Source organism: Colobus angolensis, unplaced genomic scaffold (assembly GCF_000951035.1).
Source record: "Colobus angolensis palliatus isolate OR3802 unplaced genomic scaffold, Cang.pa_1.0 Scaffold194, whole genome shotgun sequence".
Taxonomy (NCBI): Eukaryota; Metazoa; Chordata; class Mammalia; order Primates; family Cercopithecidae; genus Colobus; species Colobus angolensis.
Window position 1 is genome coordinate 1429543 of NW_012115088.1, and position 17376 is coordinate 1446918.

At 39.1% G+C, this 17376-nt stretch overlaps 1 protein-coding gene across 1 annotated transcript in view; it reads left to right on the plus strand.

The window, feature by feature from the left end:
* The first annotated feature begins 1634 nt into the window (after positions 1–1634).
* MCMDC2 (minichromosome maintenance domain containing 2) overlaps positions 1635–17376 on the plus strand; it is a 51014-nt gene continuing 35272 nt past the window's right edge. The window contains exons 1-9 of the mRNA XM_011940902.1: positions 1635–1720; positions 4935–5127; positions 5219–5349; positions 5424–5483; positions 8198–8393; positions 9427–9549; positions 9668–9772; positions 11677–11802; positions 14619–14856. Of these exons, the coding sequence (XP_011796292.1) occupies positions 5034–5127; positions 5219–5349; positions 5424–5483; positions 8198–8393; positions 9427–9549; positions 9668–9772; positions 11677–11802; positions 14619–14856 (1073 nt within the window). The 5' untranslated portion in view covers positions 1635–1720; positions 4935–5033. The remainder of the gene's footprint in view (positions 1721–4934; positions 5128–5218; positions 5350–5423; positions 5484–8197; positions 8394–9426; positions 9550–9667; positions 9773–11676; positions 11803–14618; positions 14857–17376) is intronic.

Below are 17376 nucleotides of genomic sequence, written 5' to 3' on the forward strand. Positions count from 1 at the left end.
AAAAAAAAAAAGAAAAGGAATACTAATGGTAGAGAAGCAGGCACAATTTAAAGGTTTGGGGTTTTTTGGTAACAGTTTCAGTAAGTTTTTTTTGTTTTGTTTTGTTTTTTTTGAGACTAGGTCTCGCTCTATCGCCCAGGTTGGAGTGCAATGGTGTGATATCTGCTCACTGCAACTTCTGCCTCCCGGGTTCAAGTATTCTCCTGCCTGCTAATAGTATTAATCCCGAGTAGCTGGGATTACAGGTGCGCGCCACCACACCTGGTTAATTTTTGTATTTTTAGTAGAGATGGGATTTCACCATGTTGTCCAGGCTGGTGTCCAACTCCCGACTTCAAGTGATCCACCCACCTTGGCCTCCCAAAGTGCTGGGATTATAGGCGTGAGCCACCGCACCTGGCCAACTTCAGTAATATTTAAGTACTGTACAATTCATCGATTTAAAATATACAGTTAACCAGCTTTCAGTAGATTCAGAGTTGTGCAACTATCACCACAATCAATTTTAGATCATTTCCATCACTTCTAAAAAAAAAAACCTGTGTGAATTCATGAACAACAAAAAAATATGGCACACACACAATGGAATATTATTCAGCCTTAAAAAGGAAGGAAACTCTAACATGCTACAACATGGATGAAACTGGAAGAAGTTCGGCAAAGTGAAATAAGCCCGTCACAAATGGACGAATACTGAATGATTCTATTTACATAAGGTACCCGGAGTAGCCGAATTCAAGGAGGCAAGGAATGATGGTTACCAGGGGATGAGGAAGAGAAGAATGGGGAGTTATTTAATGTATATGGAGTTTCAGTTTGGGAAAATGAAAACGGTTCTACAGATAGTGGTGATGAGTGCACAGTGTGAACGTAGGTAGTGTAACTGTACACTTTAGGATGGTTAAAATTGTATATTTTATGTATATTTTACCACAATTTAAAAAGAACAAGAAATCCCATAGGCATTAGCAATCATTCTGCATTATCAACCAATCTCTGTGCAACCACAAATTTGCTTTCTCTCTTTATAGATTCGCCTATTCTGGACATTTCATATAAACGAAATTACACAACATATGGCCTTTGGTATCTGGCTTCTTCCACTTACATAGTGTTTGCCAGGTTCATCCATGTTGCAGCATGTATTAGTGTCTCGTCCGGTTTTATGGCCAAAACCATTCCATTGTATGGCTACACCACAGTTATCCATTGATCGGTGATGGGCATTCATATTTCCACTTTGGGGCTACTATGAATAATACTATGAACCTTCGTGTATAAGTTTCTGTGTGAACGTATGTTTCCAATTATCTTGGGTGTATTTATAAATACCTAGGAGTGGAACTGCTGGATCATAGGGTAACTTTATGTTGAGTCCTTCGAGGGAATATTGGAATGTCTTCCAAAGTGACTAGACATTTTGCATTCCCTGAAGCTGGGTTTTGAATTTTTTAAACATCAACACCTTTGGCCTGAGATAACAAAAACCAAACGTACCCCTATCTTTTCTTTGCTTCGCTGGGAGGGAGTAAGAGTGAAGAAATTAAAACGTAGGGAAAGAAGCCCGGCTAGTCCCCCTGCTGACCGGAGGGCGCGGGCGGTCCCGGCAAGCCCTGCGCAAGCGGCCCACAGCTGGTATATGCGCGCATGCGCGCTAGGGCTCCGCTCCGCCCACGCTGCAGGCGGCGAGCAACCGCTGCCGCGCTCGGTGGGAGTCAAGGTGGGTGCAAAGCACTACAGCGCTGGGGTCCCCCTAACTCGAGGTCGCCGCTGTCACTGGGAGGGGTCCTCATGAGTCTGGACTCGCTTTCATCCGCTTTGGTGTGAAGTGTTTTCCTGCCATCTTCCCCTCACCAGTTCATCCTGGTGCTGACAGGGCACGGAGAGAAGACAGAATCCGCGTGCAGCAACACTCGGTGTTCGTTAGACTAAGGGAAGACAGGGAATTAGAATTTTATCCCTGTTCCCTCACTTAACGCTTTTCCACAGGCTTCTATGTCTTTTCCCGACTTAATCTGCTTCCGTGAAAACGCGTCCACTCCCCAGGGCCTCCGCTTTACGCAGTGACACCTAGACTTAGCTCTAACTCTTTTGATGCCACCGAACGCCAGGCCGTGATTTGTGGCCCGCTCCTGCTTACATGTATCAGGGAATCCCAAGGGTCCTCAAAGTCAGAATATCTCAAGGGAACTTTTCCTCATGTCCTTACGCTTCTCCTTGGGCTCCGTATTTCTATTAGAGCAGCAGCATCCACCCATACACATATTAAAACCCCACAGCTTTCGATTACTCTTCTCCGTATTGTAGACTGATCACCAGGTCCAGTGTGCAATCTTTAAAATTCTGGAATCGATCTCTCCCATTTCATTTCGTTCCTAATGCCGTGGATCAGGTCATCCACCTTGTAGGAATATATCCCAATAGGTAGAAACTGATTATCAGCTCTCCAGCTATTCCAACCTACTTTCCACATTGGCAGCAGGCACAGGTTTCCAAAATAAAAATCTGACTATGGGCTAGGCCTAGTGGCTCATTACCTGTAATCCCAGCACTTTAGGAGGACGAGACAGCTACCCAAGATTTGGAGACCAGCCTGGGCAACATAGTAAGACCCCATCTCTGTAACAAAATTAAAAATTATCTGGATGTGGTGGCACGTGCCTGTAGTCCCAGGCAGAGACGGGAGGATAGCTTGAGCCCGGTAGGTAAAGGCTACGGCAAGCTGAGATCACACCACTGCACTCCAACCTGGGCAACATAGACCCTGTCACACATAAAGGAAATCTGACTATAATACTCCCTACCCTTAAAAAAAACTTTGATGGCTTCTCTTTGCCCGTATAATCTTCAAAAGTGTGTATAATCTGGCCTCACCCAACAATTTAATTACCAATAGTCTCCCTTCATTCCACCCCAGAAACCTAATCTTCTAGTGCAGCAAAGATGTGATGTTCTGAACATAACGCACATTTTGAGATCATTGTACTTATGGCCACAGAGAAATAAACGCTAAAGTTTCACTTCTATGTTGTAGTGAAAAAGACAGTCTCAATTAGTTTTCTTTGGAAAGTAGCCTGAACTCCACGTAATGGGTGTGTGGATCCAGTAGTGTAAAACTGATAATGGGGGTGGGAGGTGACCTCTATCTCTGGAACTCTTTCTCTTCACCTCTCCTCCAATTAGTGAAACAGTCATCTATCAAATGTCACCTTAAAGTAGAATTCATAGCTGCTTCTCTAGGACCCCACCGTCTTCAATGAAAATGTCTTAAAATAAGAGAAAATGTTATGACCCATATACAAGGATGACCCCAAATTTTGTGAAATATTTCATATATGTTGTTCCTTTCATGCTACCTGGTATATTCATGTTTCTATTACAGCACTTAAATTGCCATGTAACTGTTTACATATATGTCTTCTCTCACTGAACTATTTCTGAAGGATAGGGACCACGTTTTACTCATCTTAGTATTCTTAGTGCCTAGGACAATCTAGTATCCAACCTATAGTAGGCGCCAAATAAATATTTGGTAATGAGGCCGGGTGCGGTGGCTCACACCTGTAATCCCAGCACTTTGGGAGGCCAAGGCGGGCAGATCACTTGAGGTCAGGAGTTTGAGACCAACCTGGCCAACATGGTGAAACCCCCGTCTCCACTAAAAATACAAAAATTAGCTGGGCCGGATGACACGTGCCTGTAATCCCAGCTACTTGTGAGACTGAAGCAGGGGAATCGTTTGAACCCAGGGGGTGATGATTAGAGTGAGCCAACATAGTGCCACTGCACTCCAGCCTGGGCGACAGAGTGAGACTCCATCTCACAAAAACAGACAAACAAACAAAAAAAAACTGGTAATGAGTGAATAATGTATTAGTCATTATTTTTTATTTCTCTATCTCTGCCTAGCAACTTCTTGAAAGGCAGGATCCAATCTTAATCATTTTATTTTTAGCACCTATTAATCATTTTATTTCTAGCACCTGTTACAACTACTGACCTATATTGTTTCCAGTTAGTATTTGCTGTCTTTCAATGAATTTCACGTATTCCATTCTTTACTCATTACTGTGGTTTAATGTTTTATGTTGGTCACTAACATAAGATTTAAAATTGGAGGGGCTTTCATCATCTGATACAACACTTTCGTTTCCTGTGGATAAAGATACTGAGCCAAGAGAGGTCAGATGATTTCCCCATAGCAATCAGGAAATGCTGGATCTAGAACCAAGTTCTCAGGTTTCCCAGGTTAATACTCATTCTACTATATTTTGTTACTTAGATTGAATTTATAAAACAACTTTTACCAGTTTCATTTTTTAAACAACACCTGCAAAGGACCCTCATCATCAGATATTGTTTATCTCAAACATTTTTGGGAGCACCTCTGTTAAGAGACATTTGAGGTTCCTGTTTTAAAGTTTTCAATCTTGTGAAGGATCTCATAACAATCTGGATAAAAATGTTATTTGGGCTGGGTGCAGTGGCTCACACCTGTAATCCCAGCATTTTGGGAGGCCGAGGCAGGTGGATCACGAGGTCAGGAGATCGAGACTATCCTGGCTAACACAATGAAGCCCCGTCTCTACTAAAAATACAAAAAATTAGCCAGGTGTGGTGGCACACACCTGTAGTCCCAGCTACTTGGGAGGCTAAGGCAGGAGAATCGCTTGAACCTGGGAGGCAGAGGTTGCAGTGAACTGAGATTACACCACTGCACTACAGCCTGGGTGACAGAGCGAGACTCCATCTCAAAAAAAAAAAAAAAAAGAAAGAAAAAAAAGTTATTTGGCAAAAGAAAACACGTTTTGTTTTTCTTTGGGTAGGAATGTTTTTAAGTTGGAAGTTTTGCCTAGTTTTAGTTCACTGTCAACTTTAATAATTTGTGAAGTCTTATTAGAGATTTTCAAAAATAAAATTAATTTTATTTCTAGGTTTTCACATCCTTTCTATGAGTTTCGCCATCTGTAGCTTTTACCAACAATTGTGGTTTAATCAATTAGAAATAGAGATGAGTAATTAACCAGGAGAAAATGTCAAATCTAAAAATGAAAGAGGCGGCCCTCATCTATCTTGACAGAAGTGGAGGCCTCCAAAAGTTTATAGATGATTGCAAGTACTACAATGGTACGTTCAGCAAAGGTGAGTAATTTTTAAAACTTTCAAATAAACTCCTACACATAGCTATCCTGAGTTTTACATTTGTATATTTTCACAGATTCAAAACAAAGCTATGCTGTCTATCGATTCAAAATTTTAATAAATCCCTCTGATGTTGTTGAATTAGATGCTGAGCTTGGAAATCACATTTTACACCAACCTTTAAAAGCAGCTGAAGTTTTTCAATCAGTAAGTCAAAAAAAGAAATAATTTTGTGCCACATGGAATTTTTGGTAACTTTTTTTGTTTGTTTGAAATCACAGGTCTGTTTTATTGCTGTTAAGACTCTCTCATTAATTGGACAATTGCAGACTGAAACACAAGTAAGTTTTAGTTAAATTTAACTAAGCAATCTCAGGTACAAATTTATGTGATGACTGTAAAAAGATATTTTTATATTCATAGACTTTTTATTTAAAAGGATAGTACTTTTTTCAGAGTTCAATAGAATATCTTACATATGCATCTTTATTTCTCATATTATCCCTTATAACATTAAACACTTTTGTTTTTTTTTTGAGATGGAGTCTCACTCTGTCGCAAGGCTGGAGTGCAGTGGTGCAATCTTGGCTCACTGCAGCCTCTGCCTCCTGGGTTCAAACAGTTCTTCTGCCTCAGCCTCCTGAGTAGCTGGGATTACAGGTGCTCGCCACCACGCTCAGCTGATATTTTTATTTTTAGTGGAGACGGGGTTTCACCATGTTGGCCAGGCTGGTCTCAAACTCCTGACCCCGCGATCCGCCCACATTGGCCTCCTGAAGTGCTGGGATTACAGGTGTGAGCAACCACGCCTGGCCAACATTAAACACTTGTATAATAAAACTTTTCAAACATACCCAAAAGTAAAGGGAATAATACAGTGAACCTTCATATATCTACCACTCAACTCAGATTCAATATTATAATATTTTTTCATACCTGCATCATGAATTTTTTTTCTGAAATATTTTAAAGCAAATCCCCGACATTCTGTTATTTTATCTCTACTTACTTTAGTATCAACCTGTAAAAATTATGAACAATTTTCTTTTTTATTTTTTTGAGAAGGAGTTTCACTCTTGTTGCCCAGGCTGGAGTGCAATGGCGCGATCTCGACTAACCACAACCTGCACCTCGCGGGTTCAAGCAATTCTCCTGCCTCAGCCTCCCAAGTAGCTGGGATTACAGGCATATGCCACCACACCTGACTAATTTTGTATTTTTAGTGGAGACAGGGTTTCTCCATGTTGGTCAGACTGGTCTCGAACTCCCAACCTCAGGTTATCCACCCGCCTCGGCCTCCCAAAGTGCTGGCATTACAGGCATGAGCCACCATGCCCGGCTGTGGACATTTTTGTTATGTAACCAGAATGTTACCACCCCTACACAAGTAACAATAATTTCTTGATATTATCTAATGTCCAGTTTACATTTAAATTTGCCCAATTGTTTCAAGAATATCTTACAGTAGGTTTGTTCCAAATCAGGACCAAAACAAGGTTCACACATTATAATTGGTTCTTATATCTCACTAAGTCTCTTTCAGTCTAGAGCCATTTCCTCTCCCTCCCTTTTTAGACCATTAACTTTTTGAAGAAACTAATTGTCCTATGTTATATAATCTTGATTTGTCTAATTGCTTCCTTGTAGGGCTATTTATCGTATTTCCCTAACCTCATATTTCTAAAATAGAAGTTGACTGTAAAAGCTTTTTAGATTCAGATTCAAATCACTTGACAAGAACACATAATAGTTAGTGTAATGTATTACATATTGTGCTATATCAGGAGGATAGAGTATCTATTGTTGCACTTTTAACAGTGTCACAATTGATTAGTGGGTTCCTGTGATGTCATTCCCTTCTCTCCATTATACAGTTTCCCGTCAACTTTCACCTAATGGTTTTAGCAGCCATTGATGTTCATTGCCTAGAATTTGTTATTTCATTAGGAGTTGCAAAATTGCAATTTTTATAATTTTAGCATTCTTTCTGAATTAACTGAAATTCTTCTGTAAGACTAATTTTCTCTCATCAGCTAGTTAGTTACTCTGAAATATAATTTGTACAGGAAAGGCAGGGTAAATGATTCTTTGCCTTTAATAAAGAGTAATGAGTTGAAATCTAGCAGCCTCCAATAATGACCAATTTTTTGGGGGAGTTCCTTTTTTAAATATGAGGAACTCATGAACTTTTAAATATATACAATATGTTTCAATGAGTCTCTGTCATTCCTTTTGAAGCTCATATTATCCTACCTTTTGTCATTGGGGGTCCCTTCAAGGTTGCTCCTATGTCTTTTTGACACAGGCCATTTGTTAGAAGATACCGCAAGTTCATCTGTTATATTTTCTATCCCAGGCCTGAAATCAGCCATTTCCCCCAAGGAATCTTGATTCCTTTTAGTGAGAAAAGATACTTAACAAGAGATCACAATCTGGGCACTAGGCATGCTTCTTTGCTACTTGGTTGACTTTTTTTTTTTTTTTTTGAGACAGAGTCTCTCTCTGTCGCCCAGGCTGGAGTGCAGTGGCACAGGCTCGGCTCACTGCAAGCTCCACCTCCCGGGTTCACACCATTCTCCTGCCTCAGCCTCCCGAGTAGCTGGGATTACAGGGGCCCGCCACCATGCCCGGCTAATTTTTTGTATTTTTAGTAGAGACGGGGTTTCACTGTGTTAGCCAGGATGGTGTCTATCTCCTGACCTCATGATCTACCAGCCTTGGCCTCCCAAAGTGCTGGGATTACAGGCGTAAGCTACCACGCCTGGCCCTGGTTGACATTGCTTTTTAAGTCTTTTCAGTGGATGGTCAGAAATTATGTATATTTAAGGAAAAATATAAAGTTCATAATGCTATTTTCAATTAAAATATTAGATTACAGGATTTTTACTTCTTTAATTTTATACTTGAATATCATTTCTCTAATGCCTAAAATTTTGATTCCTAAGAACATTAACATATCATTACTTGACTCACTCTATAATATACTTACTATATTGTAATACAAGTCATATTGGATTTTCAATTTTCATTAATACCATTTTTATGTTCTTATTAGATTAATATAGTGCTGAAATTAACACATTTACCTCCCCTGCCAAGTTATGGTCTTGATCTGTGTGAATTTCCACTTGATTATACATCTCAGAGATTTTATATGATGCAAGGAATTGTGATTGCAATGACAACTGTAACCAAGTATACACAAGGTGCAAGATTTCTTTGTTCAGATGAAGCATGCCCTCTTTCAAAAGGTAAATATTAAAAAGGCAAATCAAAGCATTAAGCAATTGGCTAGGCATGGTGGCTCACACCTGTAATCCCTTCACTTTGGGAAGCTGAGGAGGATCACCTGATCTCAGCAGTTTGAGACCAGCCCAGGCAACATGGAGAAACCTCATCTCTACAAAAAATACAAAAATTAGCCCAGCATAGTGGCACATGCCTGTAGTCCCAGCTATTCAAGAGACTGAGTTAGGAGGATTGCTTGGGCCAGGGAGGTCAAGGCTTCAGTGAGCTGTGTTCATGCCACTGTACTCCAGCCTGGATGACAAAGAGAGACCCTGTCTAAAAAAATAAATAAATAAATAAATTGAACAATTTATTGTTTAATCCTAAATCATATTTACGATTAGTTATAAAATGCTCACAAAATAGAAAAAATTTGAATAAAAATTTTATATCTCCTAATGTTCATATATTTACTTTGCATAATCTTGAAATGCATTTTTTCTCCTTTTCTCTGCCACCCCCATCCTAACAAATGCGCCTATATTGCTGAAGTACTTGCTCTTTTCACACATTATTTCATGACGTTGTGAATGAAACATTTAATGTCCTCTCTCAACCCTTTGGCTTAACTTCAGTTTAGTCCTTCTCCAGGACTTCAAAATTATCCCTGCCACCTCTAACTGGGGTTGATTGACCCTCCTGTCTTCTCTCTGAACACTCTGCAAATGAATACCACAGGTGGAAATTACCTGTTTCTCACTGCCACATATAGAAATTGTGTGCTTAAGCATCCATATTGCCAGTGCCTTAGCACAGTGCCTTGCAAAAAACAGCTGTTAACTGTTAATTGAACTACCCTGAACTCAAGTGCAAAACTGAATTAATTCCATTTTGAATTAGACTAATTTTAAAGGACTGAAATAGCTACAATCTGTTAGTGTCAGTAATGAAAGAAAATGTAAAATTAAAAAATTAAAAAATAACAACAATAACAAAAGAAACAAAATAGATAGCTAAATCTGAAAGCAAATGTATCTTACCACTGTTTTCTTTCAGGATTTCAGTATATAAGAGTGCATGTGCCTGGTGCTACAGAATCTGCAACAATCAGAAATGACTTTTTGTGTAATCTATGTGCATCTTCACTTCAAGAAGACAGAAAATTTAGAGTACTTGGTGGTAATATGCATTTACATTTTGTAATTACAATTTTAAAAATAGTGTCTGATATTTTAATATGGAAATTAAATTAAATATATATTCTAATATCTAATTCTTTTTTGCTCTTTGCTTTAAGATAAACAAATAGTTGAAATAATTGCCACAAAGGCACTTAATGCTTTTCAAGGACATTCTAACAACCAGCCATTTAGGTTTCAATCTGTTACAATTTTCCTAAGAGGTAAGTGAATTCTGTTTGAACTCAAAATAAATTGCTATAAGTATGTAATTGGCTGGGCACAGGGGCTGGCTCATGCCTGTAATCCCAACACTTTGGGAGGCTGAGGTGGGAGGATCACTTGAGGCCAGGAGTTTGAGACCAGCTTAAGCAATATAGTGAGACCCCATCTCTATAAAAAATGTAAAAATAAAAAATTAGCTAGATGTGGTGGCATGTGTCTGGGTGGCATGTTCCTAGGTACCTGGGAAGCTAAGGTGGGAGGGTGGGAGGATCGCCTAAGCCCAGGAGTTGGAGGCTGCAGTGAGCCATGATGGTGCCACGGCACTCCAGTCTGGGCAACCGAGACCCTGTCTCTAAAAAAATAAAAAAAACACTGGCCAGTGCAGGCGCGGTGGCTCAAGCCTATAATCCCAGCACTTTGAGAGGCTTAGGAGGGTTGATCACCTAAGGTCAGGAGTTCAAGACCAGCCTGGCCAACATGGTGAAACCCCATCTCTACTAAAAATACAAAAATTAGCCAGGCTTGGTGACGGACACCTGTAATCCCAGCTACTCAGGGTGCTAAGGCAGGAGAATCGCTTGAACCTGGGAAGCAGAGGCTGCAGTGAGCCATTATCGTGCCACTGCACACCAGCCTGGGCAACACAGTGGGACTCCATCTCAGAAAAAAAGCCATTGACTTGTTTATGCTTATAAATTATAAATGGTACTTCTATATCTTAAGAATCACAAGTCTTCTAATTCTTGAGTGTTTTAAAAGAGTCATATTTAGTTAATATATCAATTATTCGTTCAGTCATACAACACTCACTTAAAATGATATTAGGACCTACTGTGTCCCAAGCACTGAGCTAAGTCCCAGGGTCACAGTTGTTTTAAGACAATGGGATCTCCTATTATCCTATGTGTGTGTCTTACATAAATATTGGAGTTATTGTTCAGCTCTCTGGGGCTAGAGAGAAAAGAGAAAAAAAGGAAGACCACTCTGATCACAGAGATAAGTTAACCCTTGCTCCTTCCTGTAAACCTTTCTTTCATAGCTTTACAACCAACCAACTTCTAACTGTGGCATGGAGGATCAAAATTTTTCGTGTGTTTTTTAAAATAAATTTTGAACTCATGCAAAGTGTTGCCCAAACTCTAGGTATGAGAGAGGAACCTAGTATAATACAGAGGGTAGACTTTGTAGGTAGGCATACCTAAATGTGAATTTCAGTTCTGCTTCTTACTAGTTATTTAGCTTTGTGCAAGCCATGTAACCTCTCGGTTTCTTCATATATAAAATACAGATAAGAATATCTTACAGGCTGAGCATGGTGGTTTACACCTGTAATCCCAACACTTTAGGAGGCTGAGGCAGGAGGATTGCTTGAACCCTAGAATTTGAGGTTACAGTGAGCTGATTGTGCCACTGCACTACAGCCTGGGCAACAGAGCGAGACTTTGTCTCAAAAACAAACAAAAAAAGACATATTTTGTAGGTTAAATAATGTTTTTACAAGTACTTACATGTATTGTAGACAGTAAAATTATTTTCCTCTCAAATAAAATGATCACTTATAAGGTCATTTTTATTAACATTCCTTTTCATTGAATGGAAAAATGTTTCATCTTATATGGAATAATTTTATTTTCTTTCGACCATGTTATAGAAGAGTGTCTAGTTGCTATATCACATGCTTCTTGAAGTTAAATTCATCATTGCAAATAAGAATCAAAATTTATCAGCAATAAAATTGCATCAGTTTATATTATTAGTGTCACTTTATATGGATATTATGCTAAACAGAAATACTCCTAACTCAACTACTGAACTGTTACTAGTTCTGGATCTTTGAACCATATGTTCATGTACAAAGTTCATTTAGTGAATATGCATTTTCTTCTGTTTTGAATAATTTTAGATGAATCAGTGAATAAAATGAATATAGGAAATGAATATAAAATTATTGGAATTCCAACCTGTGTAAAAGCTTCACAAACTGCTGTCTGTATAGAAGCAAATAGCATAACTTTTTGTAATTCACAAGGTAAGGAAAATTTTAGTATTATATATTAACAAATATTTAAATTTAAATCTGTTTGTTCCACAGATAAGTATTATTTGCCTATGTGCTAGGCATTCTTTTAAGCACTAAGAATACAGTTGTAAACAGGACAGTCAAGGTTTCTGCTCTTAAATCATATGGCAGACAGTCAATAAACATGTAAAGTAAGCAAAAGACAATTTCAGATAATAAGTACATGAAGGAAATAAAACAGGATAATGTTGTGGAAACTTTCTAGCATGCAGGACTCCTTTCTTTGGGCTAAGCCTTATTTTAATTTTTAAAATAATTAATAATGAGAAAAATGTTTCAGGATTAGAGATTAGTCAAAGGATTTTTCTATACCACTAGCCAAGGCAATTCTGGGTTAACTGTTGTGGTCTGAGAAGGAGAGCTCAATAAAATAGCATCCTTGGCTGGGCGCTGTGGCTCACACCTGTAATCCCAGCACTTTGGGAGGCCAAGGTGGGCGGCTCACGAGGTCAGGAGTTCAAGACCAGCCTGGCCAAGATGGTGAGGACTCCCTCCCCACCCCCGTCTCTACATCTCTACTAAAAATACAAAAGTAGCCAGGCGCGGTGGCAGGTGCCTATAATCCCAGCTACTTGGGAGGCTGAGGCAGGAGAATCGGTTGAACCTGGGTGGCAGAGGTTGCAGTGAGGCAATATTGCACCACTGCACTCCAGCCTGGATGATAGAATGAGACTCCGTCTCAAAAAAAAAAAAAAAAAGCATCGTTTTCCTCAACTGAATTCTGAACCAAATCAAGAAATAAGATAAAGGCAGATGAGGACCAAAATATCACCTTTATCACCTTTATTACTGATAATTTCCTTTACCAACTCCAACATGCATTAGCATTATGTAAACAAAAGTGGAGAGCAGACCTGTTCTTTCAGCTTGGCTCACAAGTATCTAAATATAGAAAAGGCTGGTTAAATCTTGAATAGAGTTGGATTTTTTTGTAATCTGTATGTTCCCTGAATGGGCTATATATATTCAAAGTGATCCCCAAATGCAGAAGGACCTGAGAAACCAAAGCAGGCAGACAAGTCCAGCTTGTCATTATGGGATGGTTTTACTGGGGAACTTAAGGACAGAAGCATGATCTTGGGCAGCCGCAAGACAGGTAGATCTCCATGCTATTATCCCCAGACCCAGGAATTATATAGGGAAGGAGTACACATGCTTCAGAGGGATTGGACAGGAATTGATCTAAGGACAGGATTTACAGTAAGTATTAATTTATCAAGGTTGATTGATCTAAGGGCAGGATTTATGGTAAGTATGTGCTCTTGCTTGAGGAACAATAGATCAACTGGCAATCTCCCAGCATTCACAGATCTGGGGTTTATCAGAAGTCAACATGGTAGATTAGGTTCCAAGATGAAGTTTCTTTTCTTTTTCTTTTTCTTTCTTTTTTTTTTTTGAGACGGAATCTTGCTCTGTTGCCCAGGCTGGGATACAGTGACGCTATCTTGGCTCACTGCAACCTCCACCTCCTGGGTTCAAGGGATTCTCCTGCCTCAGCCTCCTGAGTGGCTGGGATTACAGGTGCTCACCACCACGCCCAGCTAATTTTTGTATTTTTAGTAGAAACGGGGTTTCACCATGTTGACGAGGCTGGTCTTGAACTCCTGACCTGATCCGCCCACCTCAGCCTCCCAAAGTGCTGGAATTACAGGCATGAGCCACCACGCCTGGCCCAGGATGAAGTTTCTTTAGCTTCCATACTGTGGGTAATCATCAGTAGTAATAGACACCCAAGTTGAATTTAAATGCAAGTAGATTCTAAATACTTCTACTTTCTTGAAGAGAAAAGCTTCTTAAAAGAACAAAAATGTTAAAGAAAGAAAGCACTGATGAATTATAGAGGGTTTAGTGATCTTTTAAATATTTTCTGCTAAGTGTTTTAGAATTTATTGATTTGGTAGCAGAACATGACTTTTCTGTAGATGGAGAGTGTGCTTTCTTATGCTGAACTCCAGAATGAGACATATTTAACTATCCAAATGTGGCAAGAGCTAGACTAAAGTAGGCCTCTCTTAGTCCATGGGCATGGATGAGTTAGAGGAAATCATTGCTTTTTGATGGCAGCCCAGAAAGAAGGAGAATGGGACTAGGTTATACATGCACAGCTGTTCCACCCACATTACCAATTGGATAAATCACTCATTCCTTTCAGGAGGTGGAGAGTGAGAGGATGGAGAAGCTCTAGAATTTTGCAGTATACTACCGTACAGTGCTTTCAAAGTAGTGGAATGTAAATCTTTCTGTTTAACAGCAACATTCAAATATTTCCCATTCTGCTTATTATTCCTCTCTGAAGGTGATACATAGAAATATAGGAGCAAACACAGCAATGCAGGCACTCCATGTACTGGTTTGCTCACATAGATCTTAAAAGGAGAAGAATGAGGGATTTGCCTGCAACCCACAGCCAATCTATGTGGACACAAAGGGTGACTTCTTCCTTGCATTACATTCCCTGAGGTAGAAATGGTAAACTAGCATGACCTCGAATCATAATTTAATATCATTCTAAGAATTTAAAGGCCAAGCATGGTGGCTCAGGCCTGTAATCATAGCCCTTTGGGAGGCCAAAGCAGGGGAATCAGTTGAGGCCAGGGGTTCAAGAGCAGCCTGGGAAACATAACAAGATCCTGTCTCTAAAAAAAAAGAATATGGTATTATTAGAACTATAATTTGATAACATTTTAGATAAAGGGAGTCAAATATCTATAATGTTGTCTTGTTTTAAAACCCTTTCTAATATATATGTTAATATTTACTTTCAGTTCCTTCAGGAATTAGTGACAATTTCAGGTGTCTCCTCTCCTTAACTTCCAGCTCATGCTGGAAATTTACAGCAATTCTTGCCAATATCTTTGCATCACAAATTACCCCTCCTGGGACTTACAATTTGCTCAAGCTCTGTTTGTTGATGAGTCTAGTACAGACAACTGACCGTAACAAGGAACTGGAAGATTGCCTGGATATTTTAATTTTAACAAGTGATACTCTACTCATAGACAGGTAAATACGTGACATGAATTTTTACAAATATTAATTGGACACAGATTTGCATACATCCTTTCCATGAGCATTATTACAAGAAGAATATTTAGAATTTTTCTGAGCCAGTATAAGTACTTAAATCAATCTTTATCAATAAAATTCAAAACCTTTGAAAGATAAATTGATAAGTGATAAGTCGAATTACTCCAATTTTCAAACTATTTCCTCACTCAGACCTTTGTAAATAATTGCATCCTTCCCAGCCTTCCTTTCCCCTTATCCCTAGCTCTGCTGTTTCTGTACTTTGTTTTGAATAATCTTCCCCCTAAGGAACAAACTAACCATTTTCTTATTTTTCTTCAATATTCCATCAATAATATTGACTCACTGCATCCAAATAAGGCTGTCAGAAGTGCCATAATTACTGTTTGGGGGGAATATCATCCTAACTTTGGAGTAAGCCTCTACTTAGCATTTTGTGGCTCCCCACTAGCAAGTACCCTTTCCTTAAAAAGTTGCTTAAATATTCACAAAGCTAGGAATAAACTCCTTATTTAGTATCTTGTATGCAGTTTCAAAGCAAAAAATAAATTTACAAAATGAATTTAAAATAGAAAAAAATAAAATTCAAATTAACAGTAATTTAATTGAACAGATTATGTTTTGCTAAAATTAAATTGTCACTGGTGATGTAAATATGGTACCAAATGCCCAGATTGTACCACTTTATTCTTCTACTGACAGAATATGAGAGTATTTGTTTCCTCACAACCTCACCAACTCTGGGTATTATCAAACTTATATTTTTGTTATCATTATTTTTTGAGACAGGGTCTCACTCTGTCACCCAGGCTGGAATGTAGTAGCATGATCATGACTCACAACAGTGTCAACCTCCTGGGCTCAAGTGAACCTCCATCCTCAGCCTCCTGAGTAGCTGTGACTACAGGTGCACACCACTACACTGGGCTAATTTTTTAATTTTTTATATAAACAAAGTCTCCCTATGTAGCTAAGGCTGAACTCCTGGGCTCAAGCGATCCTCTCACCTCATTATAAACTTTAAAATTTTGCAATCTGGGCTGGGCGTGGTGGCTCAGGCCTGTAATCCCAGCACTTTGGGAGGCCGAGGCAGGTGGATCATGAGGTCAGGAGATCGAGACATCCTGGCTAACATGGTGAAACCCCATCTCTACTAAAAATACAAAAAACTAGCCAGGCGTGGTGGCACGCACCTGTAGTCCCAGCTACTCAGGAGGCTGAGGCAGGAGAATTGCTGGAACCCAGGAGGCGGAGGTTGCAATGAGCTGAGATCACACCACTGCACTCCAGCCTGGGCGGCAGAGACTCTGTCTCAAAACAAAAACAAACAAACAAAAAATTGCCATCTGATAGGTGGAAAATTGTATTTTATTTTAATTTGCATTTATTTAATTGGAAATAATTTTGGCATCATATAAAACTTATTAAATATGTATTTTTTTCTATGAACCTCCCATTCTTGATCATTGTTTTTGTTATGTTGTTTTTATTATTGATTTGTGATGCATGTAAATTAAGGCCTTTCTCTCTTTTTCTGTTTGCCATTAATCTTTTGACATTTTTAAATGATATTTGGGGCTCTGTGAGAGATCGGTTTGTTTTTTCTTTTTAGGTAAAATTTACACACAGTGAAAGAATCAGACCTTATTATCATCACTAAAAACACTGAGTTTTGACAAATAACATACACTCCTTTAATCACCACAACAATGAGATATAGAACATTTCTATCACCCCAGAAATTTCCCTCCTTCCCTCTTCCAATCAGTTCCTATCTTCACTTGTGATTTCTGTCACCATAGATTAATTTTCCTGTTCTTGAACTTCAGATAATGAAATCATACAGTGCATCCTCTTTTGGGTCTACTGTCTCTTACTCAATGAAATATTTTTGAATTGATCCAATTGTGTACATCAGTAGTTCATTGTTTCTGTTGATGAGTAGCATTTCATTATACAAATGTACCAAAATTTATCTGTTCTCATAGTGGAAGTCATTTGATTTTGCATGTTTTGACTATTACTAATAAAGCTGCTGTAAACATTCTGCACAAGCCTTTTTGTGGACATGTATTTTCATTATCTTGGGTAAATACCTAGGAGTGGAATTGCTGGGTCATAAGGTAGATGTATAACTTTTTTTTTTTCTTTGAGACGGAGTTTCACTCTTGTTGCCCAGGCTGGAGTGCAATGGCACAATCTCAGCTCACTGCAACCTCCTTCTCCCAGGTTCAAGCAATTTCCCTGTCTCAGCCTCCCTAGTAGCTGGGATTACAGGCACATGCCACCACACCTGGCTAATTTTTGTATTTTCAGTAAAGATGGGTTTCATCACATTGGCCCAGCTGGTCTCGAACTCCTGACCTCAGGTAATCCAAAGCCTCCCAAAGTGCTGGGATTACAGGCATGAGCCACTGTGCCTGGCCTATAAGTTTATAAGAAACTGCTAGTTGGAAAGAAAGAAAGAAAGAAAGAAAGAAAGAGAGAGAGAGAGAG